Source organism: Bufo bufo, chromosome 5, assembly GCF_905171765.1.
Source record: "Bufo bufo chromosome 5, aBufBuf1.1, whole genome shotgun sequence".
NCBI classification, from domain to species: Eukaryota; Metazoa; Chordata; class Amphibia; order Anura; family Bufonidae; genus Bufo; species Bufo bufo.
In genome coordinates, this window is record NC_053393.1 from 116,416,360 (window position 1) to 116,428,682 (window position 12,323).

At 41.2% G+C, this 12,323-nt stretch overlaps 1 protein-coding gene across 9 annotated transcripts in view; it reads left to right on the forward strand.

The window, feature by feature from the left end:
* MYBL1 (MYB proto-oncogene like 1) overlaps positions 1-12,323 on the forward strand; it is a 49,563-nt gene that overhangs the window by 21,165 nt on the left and 16,075 nt on the right. For 2 of the 9 annotated variants that reach the window (XM_040432705.1, XM_040432711.1), the window contains exons 4-10: positions 681-773; positions 1,622-1,842; positions 2,902-3,079; positions 5,002-5,076; positions 5,752-5,859; positions 9,079-9,312; positions 10,528-10,878. In XM_040432705.1, coding sequence (XP_040288639.1) covers positions 681-773; positions 1,622-1,842; positions 2,902-3,079; positions 5,002-5,076; positions 5,752-5,859; positions 9,079-9,312; positions 10,528-10,878 — 1,260 coding nt within the window. The remainder of the gene's footprint in view (positions 1-680; positions 774-1,621; positions 1,843-2,901; positions 3,080-5,001; positions 5,077-5,751; positions 5,860-9,078; positions 9,313-10,527; positions 10,879-12,323) is intronic. The other 7 variants (XM_040432709.1, XM_040432706.1, XM_040432710.1 and 4 more) reach the window with 7 other exon arrangements.

Here is a 12,323-nt window from a genome sequence, read left to right on the forward strand (position 1 = left end):
CAGCACAGGGGGAGGGAGACACTGCTTCCTTCTCCCCTGTGCTGCGGAGGGAACACAGAGAGCGCTGAGAGCAGTGCGTTCTGTGTTCCCAATACGTTATCGGTATATCGGCAAAATAGATACCGATAACTGTCAAAATACTGAATATCGGCCGATAATATCGGTAAAACCGATAATCGGTTGATCCCTAGCATAAATGTCATGTAATTGTCGATAAAAGCCTTTGAAACGTATGAAGTGCGTGTAATTATATTTCACTACATCACAGAAACAACTGAAACAAAGATCTAAAAGCAGTTTAGCAGCAAACTTTGTGAAAACTAATATTTGTGTCATTCTCAAAACTTTTGGCCACGAGTGTACACATCTATCTTGGTTGTGCGACAGATGTTGTGGCCAAGATTGGTGTGTAGCCCCAGCCTTATATCTCCCATTGTCCTACTGCCCTGTTTGTATGAAGAATTGGACAATGTGTGGCCAGATTAATCTGTGTCTGAGCTTTGTAGGGAGCATTGTATATTTTAATGACAACCATGGATTACTCTGTGCCAACTAACAAGCATGTGACCAAATTATGAGCTCATACCAGGGACCTGAACCTGTAAAACAGGTTTATGGAGTGGAAGTAGCTATATTGCCATCATTGTGGCTTTATATTCATACACTGGTCTCCCTTTTAGAACCGATCAGATATTCAGTGTCAGCATCGTTGGCAGAAGGTTTTGAATCCTGAACTTGTGAAGGGACCTTGGACCAGAGAGGAGGATCAAAGGGTAAGATAGAGATTGGGTCCTTAGGCCCTGCATTCATGTGTGTGTTTCTTTTTAAGGTTTTCCCGTTCTCCGATATTGATGCCTATTTTTAGGATAGACCATCAATATCCAATTGACTCCCGGCACCCCTACCGATTAGCTGGCCCAAGGGACCACCGCGTTCTGATGAGTGTTGCATCCTCTTCATTGTTTACCAGACTCAATGCTGTATGGTTTGTGGTTGGTGTGCCTGGTATCGCAGCTCTCTGCCGCTCATTCAACTGCATCTAGTCACAGCAAGTGCTAAAAGTACTGCACTATGCCTGCGAAACGATGAACGGGGACATGGCTCTCATCAGGGCGGTAATACAGACGCTTCAAAGTTTTTTTAGGTGTAATTCACAAAAATGTATCAGCTATGCCATTCCTTTTTCATAATTATAGTGTATGCTGTCTTAGCGTCAATGTGCTTGGAGTGTGTTACAGTAATCATGTTTATAAGCATGTAATATTATAATGTAATAATAATATTGCAATTATGTAATCATGTATATAAGCATGTACTAATGCAATAATAATGTAATATTAATCATGTATATAAGCATGTAATAATGCAATAATGTAATAATAATATTGCAATCATGTAATAATAATGAAATGTAATAATAATCATGTATATAATCATTTAATAATGCAAGATTAAGAATAATGCAATAATCAGTAGCCATGCATGTATAAAAAAAAACTTGTATTATTTAGCTATTTAAAAAATGTATAAAAGCGTAAAACCTATGCATTCTTTTGCTGAATTATTTGGACACCATATTGTGGATTCCTTGTAATCACATCTTCCTCCTTCTGGATATTAGGTGATTGAATTGGTTCATAAATATGGTCCTAAAAGGTGGTCTCTTATTGCAAAGCACTTGAAAGGGAGAATTGGAAAGCAGTGCCGAGAGCGATGGCACAACCACCTAAATCCAGAAGTGAAAAAGTCTTCTTGGACATTAGACGAGGACCGCATAATCTACGATGCTCATAAACGACTTGGAAACCGATGGGCTGAAATTGCCAAACTGCTTCCAGGAAGGTAATTTTTATACAACAAGCTGGGCATCTGTTTTAGGTGGATATCCACTTTGCCCAGTTTACACATACACATTGATGAGATTCCTTTAATGCGACATTTGGTTTAAGTTTAGAAATGTGATATCATTGAGAACAGCAGACAGAGCCAGTTAGGAAATTGCTCTGACTCAGGATGGAATCACACATACAATTTTTTTGTGGCAGTTTTTGATGCAGTTTTTTGTGCCAAGCATTGGAGTGGATCCAAAAGAGAGAAGCCTCAGTCTTCCCTTAGGGTATGTTACACAAGGTGGTGGAAAACCACACTAGAAAATCATAATGGAGCACATTATAAAGCCTCATGGATTTCTAAAAAAATTAGATGAGGTTTCACTATGTGATTGTAATTGGTATTTGTTACTTAGTTGCGCTTTCATTGTGGTTTTATCCACGTCCTGAGCCAAATAATGGGGTCCGTCGGGCTCTTTATTATTATTATTATTATTATTATTATTATTATTATTATTATTATTTATTATTATTATTATTATTTTATTTTATTTATTTTTTTAGAAATATGATGGAATCTGTGACGGAGCCTCCAGTGAAGATGTGAAACAAGCCCAGTTTTGCTAAAATCAATAAAATAGAATTTAGTTCTTTGTGTTTTTCCAAGGCCTAAACTGTGACGGGTAAACACCACATGTGAACCCAACCGTGTGCTTTTCTTCTCTTTGGATTCACTCATAGCTTTGGGTTGAAAACCTGCCACGAAAACTGCTTGTGTGATTCCAGCCTAAAGCAATAAATTGATTGAGTGCTAACATTTTTATCTTGGGCTGTTATAAGGTTCACTGTTCTTACGTACTATTCTATGAATGTTCCAAATTCCAGAATTTCTCATAGTCTGACATTTCTCGTGCTTTGTGGTTGTCAAACCAAAGACATTTTCAGACTACACAAGTGCTTGAGTGGTGCAGTTGGAATGCCTGGGTATCCATTCTTTAAAGTGTGTATGACTGTTGACCCACATGGTGACCATGTAACGCTTATAAAGTGATCTACCACGTTTTTTTTCTAGGACCGATAATTCTATAAAGAATCATTGGAATTCTACTATGAAGCGCAAAGTTGAACAGGAGGGATATTTGCAGGATCTAACGGAGAAGGAACACCGTTCCAAACAGCATCATAGAGCTTGTGCTGCACTGGCTCATTTGCAGGCACAGAACGTGTACTATGTGCCCCTCCAATCTCAAGTAAATGTTCTCTCTTTTTCCATATGTTTTACCTTCTCCGTCCTTAAAAGTGCACCTTTAATGTCCACGCCATGGAGGCATCTTCAGCTTTCATTCTATTCACTAAGAATCGAGATTCTTTTCATTCTTAGTGAACCGAGGAGGATGCCTTCATTCCGTGTCTCATCAGTCCACTCCTTCCCTTTCTTGCGGCATGCTCTTTGTAGTTAACCTCCACCCTAGGCTCCTCTTTCCATATGGCATTCTGTACTACTACTTCATACATTCATCCGTCACTGTCATCTAGGAAGAATCGCCCATTTTGTTCAGCTGCTCTGCCTCTCTGTGCTGCTGTCCCTGGGGATGGTGTGTGTCTGGGCCACGTGCGTTTTCTTTGCTCCAATATACAATTTTTTTATACTTCTTTTACCAGTCCTCTTGAAATTTCCTATATTTGAATTAGTCCTAACCTGACAAGATCTGTAGATGAATACTGTGCATGTGTATTTCGCGATTATTCTCCTCCGTGCCTCTACTATTTTGCTGACCACCCACTTCTCATTTAAAATTCTTTTATTCTCTTTGACATGACTTTCCCCATTCTTGTTCACACTCCATCTGTTCTTCATTGTTTCCTTTTCTTTAACTTGTTTTTAAGAGTATTTCACGACTCAGTCTTCATCTTTTCTCTTCTTATCCGCAGATCCTTATGTGTTAACCCCCCCAAAAAAAGTAGGATAATGACCTGACAGAGCTTGAGTAATGTAACAGAGGCCCAGTTTGTAACATACTATGGTTTATTCTAAAGTACCAAGTGTAAGGGTCAATTACAAGACATTGGTTGGAGTGCCTGAGAATTGCTCTATAGGAAAACCAGATGGCGAAGTGTACAACATGAGAATAGTCTTTATGTGGGGAAAATGGGCAAAAAGTAGCTAAAAAATACAGAGGATTTTAGACTACATAAATAAAGTGGAACTGATGGCGAGCTAGATGTGACCTAATTCTCTAACATGGTCTCTAATGCAGTTTGGCCCCCGAGCTTGCGTCTTGTACTTATAGAACTATATACATGTTTCTCATCTATCGGTGAGGGACAGGTAAGCAAACATTCTCCTACCTCTCCACTGTATGCCCCACCTGTCCTTTAGTTTGGTGCTTGAGGTACTATTTAGACAGGGACTGGTTTAGCAAATCAGAACAATTGTCTGTGTCCATTATCTAGTTGCAAAGACCTACCACATACTGTTTAGAGGGGTTCTGCCATCAGATACATCACAATCAAACCATCTCACCTGAGACATGTGCTCTTGACAGTTGAACATCATGGTCTTGGTCTCCTCCTGCTAGGCGCCCGTATTCTCGAGAAAATTGATGTTTTATAATATGCAAATGAGCAGCCATTGCACCTCTTTGCTCACAGAGGCTCCGCTTATTGCCCTTCATGCTGCGCCGCCAGCACTGACTGACAGGGCCAGGCAGTGAAGACATGCTCGTGCCTGGTCGTGAAGTCTCACGGGTGCTCGTTCAGCGCGCACACGCGCTGTACAGGGATGGACGCCACTGCCCTTAGTGCACCTAGGGGACTCATTTGCATATTATAAAACACCAATTTTCTTACGAATGCAAGCACCTAGGAAGATGGGACCAAGACTAATTGTGAACTGTCGAGCTCCTATGTCTCAGGTGAGACCGTTTTATTGCGACGTATCTGATGACAGAACCCCTTTTAAGCAATAAATGCTTTACAGGTGACATGGGGTAAGAGGGTAGCACATGAAGCAAGGGGTCTCTGGGTCAGGCCTCTGTCATGCATATCGTTTAATTACATTTCTAAAACACAGTCCTTGGCCGAAGTAAGACTAATAGGTTGAAATGCGCCTAGTCAACGATTTATTGTACGTTGCCAAAAGTTAAATGTGTTGTTTGTTCGCTGTCCTCAGATTCCAGGATACCATTACTTCTCTTCTGATGACGGCCGCATCGATGGCATGCAGAACTCTTATGCCTTTATTCAGGTAAAGTTTACTGTACAACATGTCTGTGTGAATACATACAGACTAGACAGACCAGTATTATTAGGCATGTTCTTATGGGGTATACCTTCATATATAATTATTTATTGTATTGTAACTTTGTTATATCTGTGACATGATATGGCTGCTAGTTCAACTCCCATAGAGGTTATGAACATAATCCTGGTCATGTGGTGAAAGGGAAGTAACAGAACTACATCTGTACTAGTAATTATAGACTCATTACATGCAAAGCGAGATTTTTCAAGCCTTTAGTTGTTATAATTTGGATGATTATGGATTATGGCTTACACCTTATGAAAACCCCAAAGTCACAATTTTGAGGTCCCCTTTGCTCAGGGGGTATGGATTAATTAGCTGACTAGAGTGTGACACTTTGAGCCTAGACTATTGAACCTTTTCACAAAATTCAAATTTTAAGCTGCATTAATGCAATTCCTTTTCATTTGCATTACTGAAATAAATGGACTTTTGCACGATATTCTAATTTTTGGAGTTTCACCTGTACAATATTGAAGTGCAGCATTGGCTGTCTTTTATCTATTGATCACCCTCATTGTGCTGCACTTTCCCAAACTACCACTGTGTGGATTCTCCTCTGTCTGTCTCCTTGACTGTTGTTTCCCCTCTTCTCTGGTTCTTTTACATGCCTCTCAGCAGCCCTTTGTTGATGTGGATGACCCTGATAAGGAAAAACGGATAAAGGAACTTGAGTTGCTGCTTATGTCAGCTGAGAATGAAGTCAGAAGAAAAAGAGTGCCGTCTGTAAGAAGGCTGTTTGACTCTTTTTCTGTACTGCTCTCACTATTGCATGCTATGTGTGTGTTTTTCTTATTTTCCTTACAAATAATGGCAGGGCTATGACATTGGTGTTATAACGTAAAGCTGGGAAATTTTATACATACATTGACGTTCAGTCGACAGGTGCAGTTTGTAATATTTAATAGATGAGCAAACCCCATCGGCCTAGTTTTTAAAAGCACACCACAATAAAGAGAAATATTTTAAAGAGAGATTCCCGGATAAAACATTTATCACTGATCCAATTAGATTGACCCCTGGATCACTGGAATGAGGGACCCCAGTCCCCCCAACTGAATGTCCTTTGCAAGGAGGAGTTTGAATGGAACCAATTGAGCATAGATGCTACCACTTCAGTCAAATTCTATGGACATAATGGAAACAGCTGTTATCCAGTGGATAGGTTATAAATGTTTTTTTTTTTGCCGGAATACCCCTTTAATTTATTTAAAGTTAAGTAAATTAGTTACCTGACTTTGGGTGACATAATTGTGGAAATAGTTCTCTAGCTATTATGTTTTTAGTAGATTAGCAGCTTTAAGCTGGCCATACACATTCAATAGCTATCGGCCAAACGATGGGTTAGCCATCTCTTCCTCCTGGCTTCCCCATACACATTCGTCTCGGCCGAATTTGTTTGTGTATTCTATAGGGTGAGCAGAGAAAGCTGCTGTCAGACACTTCTGTCGGGGGCTTATCTCCCCAGATAAAAAAAAGGTTCGGGCAAAAAAATGTATTTCACCCGTTCCTTGTCTCCCCCGACATCATGGGAAGAGTCAGAAGCTCCCCACACACATTGGTGTTTCCACTGGTGGGTGTCGGTGGATTCGGCTAACAAAAGTATAGTGCGTATGGCCAGCTTTAGTCTATAGTATGTGTAGCAATGTGATAACGTCCTGTCTATTACCGTATATATTTCCAGAGTCCATAAAACTGTAAAATTAGTAGGTAGAAGATCTGCTTACTGTATGTTGCGTTGTCTGCTGTTCACTTCCTAAATACTGACGCCTTTTGCTTGCCCTGCGGTGTAAAATAATTTAACATGGTTCAAAAACGTTACTGGGAGAACTGTTATTCCAGGTGTACAATTTTGCTTCAGGTTCTGCAAGCACATCAGCATATATTCTAAGGTTTAGATTTTTTTCATAGGGTAGTGAAAGTACAGTCTACATGCTCCACCTGTCATTTTGTGTGCTTAACACTTTAGTCAAAAAGTTTTTTGTTTTTTTTCCATGTAGGGGAAATCTTAAAGGCCCCCATACACGTTAGGCCTATTGTTTGCCAAACCTGCCATTTTTGGTGGGATTAGCCAGCAATCTATTATGTCTAGGGGCCTCCTGGCTCTCCCTCGACAGAGGATGTAGAGGGAGATTGAGCAAGCACATTGGATTCCAACACCTGATCCATTTGCCCTTCTAAGAGATAAAGCCAGCAAAGAAATGTGGTCTGGTGGCAACTCTCTCCTTTCTCCCAATTTAAAAATAAACTCGTACATGCGCAGTGAACCGAGCATGTACAGTATGTGTATGGGTCTTTAGAGACAGTTGTTTGACCGACAGCTATTGAATGTGTACAGCACCCCAAGGGCTCATGCACACGAGCGTATGTATTTTGCGGGCCACAACAAATACGGATGATGCCCATGTGCATTCCGTATTTTGCGTAACGGAACAGCTGGCCCCTAATAGAACAGTACTATCCTTGTCCGTATGCGGACAATAATAAGACATGTTCTATATTTATGTGGAATGCACACCGAGTAACTTCAGGTTTTTTTGCGGACCCATTGAAAAGAATGGTTCCGCATACGGTCCGCAAAAACAAAACGTAACTGACACGGAAAGAAAATACGTTTGTGTGCATGAGTGTTATAGTGCTCAAGAGTACATTATTTGGAGCTTAGAGTAGAGTGTGCCGTATCCAGAAATGAATGCAAACTCATTAGGCTGGGTTCACACAAGCGTGTCCGGATTAGTTCCGGATGCGTCCCGGTGTGTTGCGGCAAACCCGCGCGAGTAGGAATGCAATTGCAGTCAGTTTTGACTGCGATTGCGTTCCGATGTTCAGTTTTTATCGCGCGTGTGCAATGTGTTTTGCACGCGCGTGATAAAAAACCGACTGTGGTACCCAGACCCGAACTTCTTCACTGAAGTTCAGGTTTGGGTTCGGTGTTGTGTAGATGTTATTATTTTCCCTTATAACATGGTGATAAGGGAAAATAATAGCATTCTGAAGACAGAATGCTTAGTAGGTGATCAATTGAGGGTTAAAAAAAATGAACTCACCTTCTCCTCTTGTTCGCGTAGTTCTCCCGGTCTTTAGTTCTTTAAAAGATGAACTATGGGCTAAAGGACCTTTGGTGATGTCAGATCACATGCTCCAATCACATGGTACATCACCGCGGTGATGTACCATGTGATTGGAGCATGTGATCTGACGTCACCAAAGGTCCTTTAGCCCATAGTTCATCTTTTGAGAAGTAAAGAAGAGACAGGGAGCTACGCGAACAAGAGGAGAAGGTGAGTTAATTTTTTTTATTTTTTTTTAACCCTCAATTGATCACCTACTAAGCATTCTGTATTCAGAATGCTATTATTTTCCCTTATAACCATGTTATAAGGGAAAATAATACAGTGAATAGACTGTCACCTAGCAACCATGAGTGAAAATCGCACCGCATCCGCACTTGCTTGTGGATGCTTGCGATTTTCACGCAACCCCATTCACTTCTATGGGGCCTGCGTTGCGTGAAAAACGCAGAATATAGAGCATGCTGCGATTTTCACGCAACGCATAAGTGATGCGTGAAAATCATCGCTCATCTGAACAGCCCCTTTGAAATGAATGGGTCCAGATTCAGTGCGGGTGCAATGCGTTCACCTACCGCATTGCACCCGCGCGGAAATCTCGCCCGTGTGAACGCAGCCTTACAGAATGATGTAAGTTACTGAACGGTGCCAGGTTGTACCTGCTGGTCACCGCCACTTCTCTAGAGTTGAAAAGTGATGGAAAATCTTATCCGTTGCACTTGGTGTGACACGGCCTCTTTTAATCAACAGGAACAATGACATTTTAATATTTTAGTGTAATTGTTCCAACTGTTACAATATCCGTAACCGCATGATTATATAGGTTTTTTTTAAGCTCAGTTCCCTGTTTTATCCATCCGCATTTCTATCTCAGCAGACTGGGAGCTTGTCGAGTTGGTCTGAAACGATTGTTGTGGATGACAGCATGTCCAATACTTTAACCAGTTTAGAGGAGCAGACCAGCGAATTTTACAGTGTGGATGACTCTGAGAACATGACGGGTCACATCACCTCTCCACGTGATATATTGACTGTGGAACCCAACGCTGTAATATCCTCTCTAGGAGCCATGCCAGAATTTGGCGAACCGTTTGATCACATTGAAGTTGTGAGTAGGACAGATCATCAGAATTTTTCTCATTCAGACATGTTAACTGCACTGGTCGTGTTCATGGTTGTAAGACAGCGGGTGGTCTATGCTAGTTCCTGACTCAGGTGGTGTTTAATAAATGGAGTTTTATACAACCATATTAAGTAACACATGCAACATCTTAATCTATTTTAATACCTTGCTGCCTCACCATAATGCTATGTAGGTGATATGGATGCAAATTTGCTCTTCTCCAGAAGGAATAAAACTCTCTTGTGCTACCTACAGCTAGCTATGATGGAGGAAAGTTAATTTGCTTATTTTTTTCCTAGGGGTATTGTCTATTGGACACCCCACACCAGTTGGATCTCCACAAGGAGAACCTGTATTCCCTGAGTGCTGGAAGATATGGAAACAGCGAAGTGAGAGTATTTGGCTTCTTCTGTATCTCCTCACCACTGCTGTGCAAACCTGGATCCTATCAATCAAATATTAAAGGGCATCTGTCAGCAGATTTGTACCTATGACACTGGCTGACCTGTTACATGTGTGTTAGTCCCATGTTCATATGTGTCATAAAGTGAAGGTTTACTAGATGCAAATGAGTCTCTAGGATAAATGGGGGTGTTGGCATTACACCTAGAGGCTCAGCTCTCTCTGCAGCTGCTGCACCCTCTGCACTTGGATGGACAGGGGCAGGAGTGATGATGTTTTTGCTGCCTGGTCCTGTCAATGAAAGTGGAGAGGGCATGGCTGTTGTAGAGAGAACTGAGCCTCTAGGAGTAACGTCAACACCCCCGTTGCTCCTAGAGGCTCATTTGCATATATTAAAACACAATTTTTCTCAGTAATGCAGCCACATATGAACATGGAACCAACCCAGATGCTTTCAGCTGCCAAGCGCACAAGCAGCAAGTCGGGAAGTTTCATAGGTGCAAATCTGCTGACAGATGCCCTCTAAGCCGTTGGAAACACCTTTTAATATATCCGGCTTCTATATACTCAGTTTGTGTTCATTGATTATTGATTCAGATCTCAGACACAGTGTGCCAGCAACCAGCTATGGAAAGCCAGTTAAATTGACCCTTTTTCTAGTTCTGGATCAACATCCCACTTTTACTGTGCAACTGAGCATGTTATGTAACTGTAGTGACTATGGATCTAGCATTTCGCGTGGGTTTTCTATGCAGAAAAATGTGATTTTTATTATTTTTTTTATTATTTTCTATCTAGGACCATCCCACGTGGAGTGATGTTGTAAGTTTTGACACTTCCATCGAGGTGACTCCTGCCAAGATGAACCCAGTAAAGCTTATTCCAGTTCAGCAAGAAAGTTCACAGGATTGTTCATTAAGCTGCAGTTTGGAGCTACTTGACATGGATTCTGCTGTGGAAAATAAAGTGGCTTTTATTTCCCCAACTATGTCTAAGTTTAGCACACCTCCAGCTATACTGAGGAAGAAAAAACTACGAATCAGGCCTTCTCCTGGCTTCAAAGGGCACGAAATATTTGATTCTAGCAATGGTGTGCTTAAAAGTACTCCAGTCAAAGCACTTCCATTTTCTCCATCACAGGTTGGTAAAGTAAGTGATGTACTTTTACCATTTTGCGCCATTACTGACTTTTGGTATTGGTATTACTGACTTTGTGGCCATTCTTAATGCATATTGAAGCAGACGTTCTCTCTGAAGATCCTCAGGTGTGCAAAGGGTCCACATTAACGAGATTTCATGAATCTTTACAATCCGAAATACTAACCTGATGTAAATAGAAGCCAAAGGATTAAGTGGTATACACCATAATCCATTTGTGTATATAAATTGAACAAATAAGCAGTGGTTTATGGGACTGTCAGGCTACTTTCACACTAGCGTCTTTTGCAGATCCGTCATGGATCTGCAAAAAACGCTTCCGTTACAATAATACAACCGTATGCATCCGTCATGAACAGATCCGGTTGTATTATGTCTTATATAGCAATGACGGATTCGTCATGAACACCATTGAAAGTCAGTGGGGGACGGATCCGTTTTCTATTGTGTCAGAGAAAATGGATCCGTCCCCGTTGACTTACATTGTGTATCAGGACGGATCCGTCTTGCTCCGCACCACATCATAGACAGAAAAACGCTGCTTGCAGCGATGGGAGCGCAACCAAACGGAACTGAATGCATTCTGGTGCACTCCGTTTCGTTCAGTTCAGTTTTGTTCCCATTGGCAATGAATGGGGACAAAAAGGAAAACGCTAGTGTGAAAGTAGCCTTATACATAAGCAAAGATCTAAGAGGTTGGTTCACATATAGGAGACAGATGTTTACTGTGCGGAGTACCTTCCATTGTCAAAGTAACTCAAAATAAGATGCCAACAATATCTGTGACTTGATTTTCTCCCTTTAACATGTACCTACACTTTTAGTTGAGTTCTCAGAATAAAGTGATAACACTATGGGGAGAATTTATCGTAGACAAGGGTTTTCCGCCAGTCAATGATATCTCCGTCCTCTGCCAGAGGCTGCACCTTATTTATTATTTATTCGTCATAAAATAGGTGCAGCTTTAGCCGTCTGTGCTGCTAAACTGAAATCTAGATGGCATAGATTTCAGTTTTCTTTTACACTAGAAAACTGGGATAATAGAATATAAATATGCCGGACCCCTCCCTGCCCTTGCCATGCCCCCTTTTTGGGAACGTGACAAAATCGGCAGAGAAATGGCACAAAAACTTTTGCGCAAGTAGCATTAAAGTTGTAAACACAGTGTATGCCACTTTTGTACACCAGAAAATTGGTGTTGGGGGGAATAATAAGTTCCCCACTATATCTGATTATGGATTATATGACTTTTATCTGCTATTTTCAGAAGTTTTCTCCTTTGCATGCTGCATGTCTAATTCTTGTCTCTGAGCTGGTGGGTGGAGACAAGCTTCTCCCCATAGGCTCCACATGGAGACATCAGATTCTGTTCCTGACTCTCACTCACTCAGAAGCACTAAGAAGAAGCATGTGGGCTCATGCACACAAATGTGTGC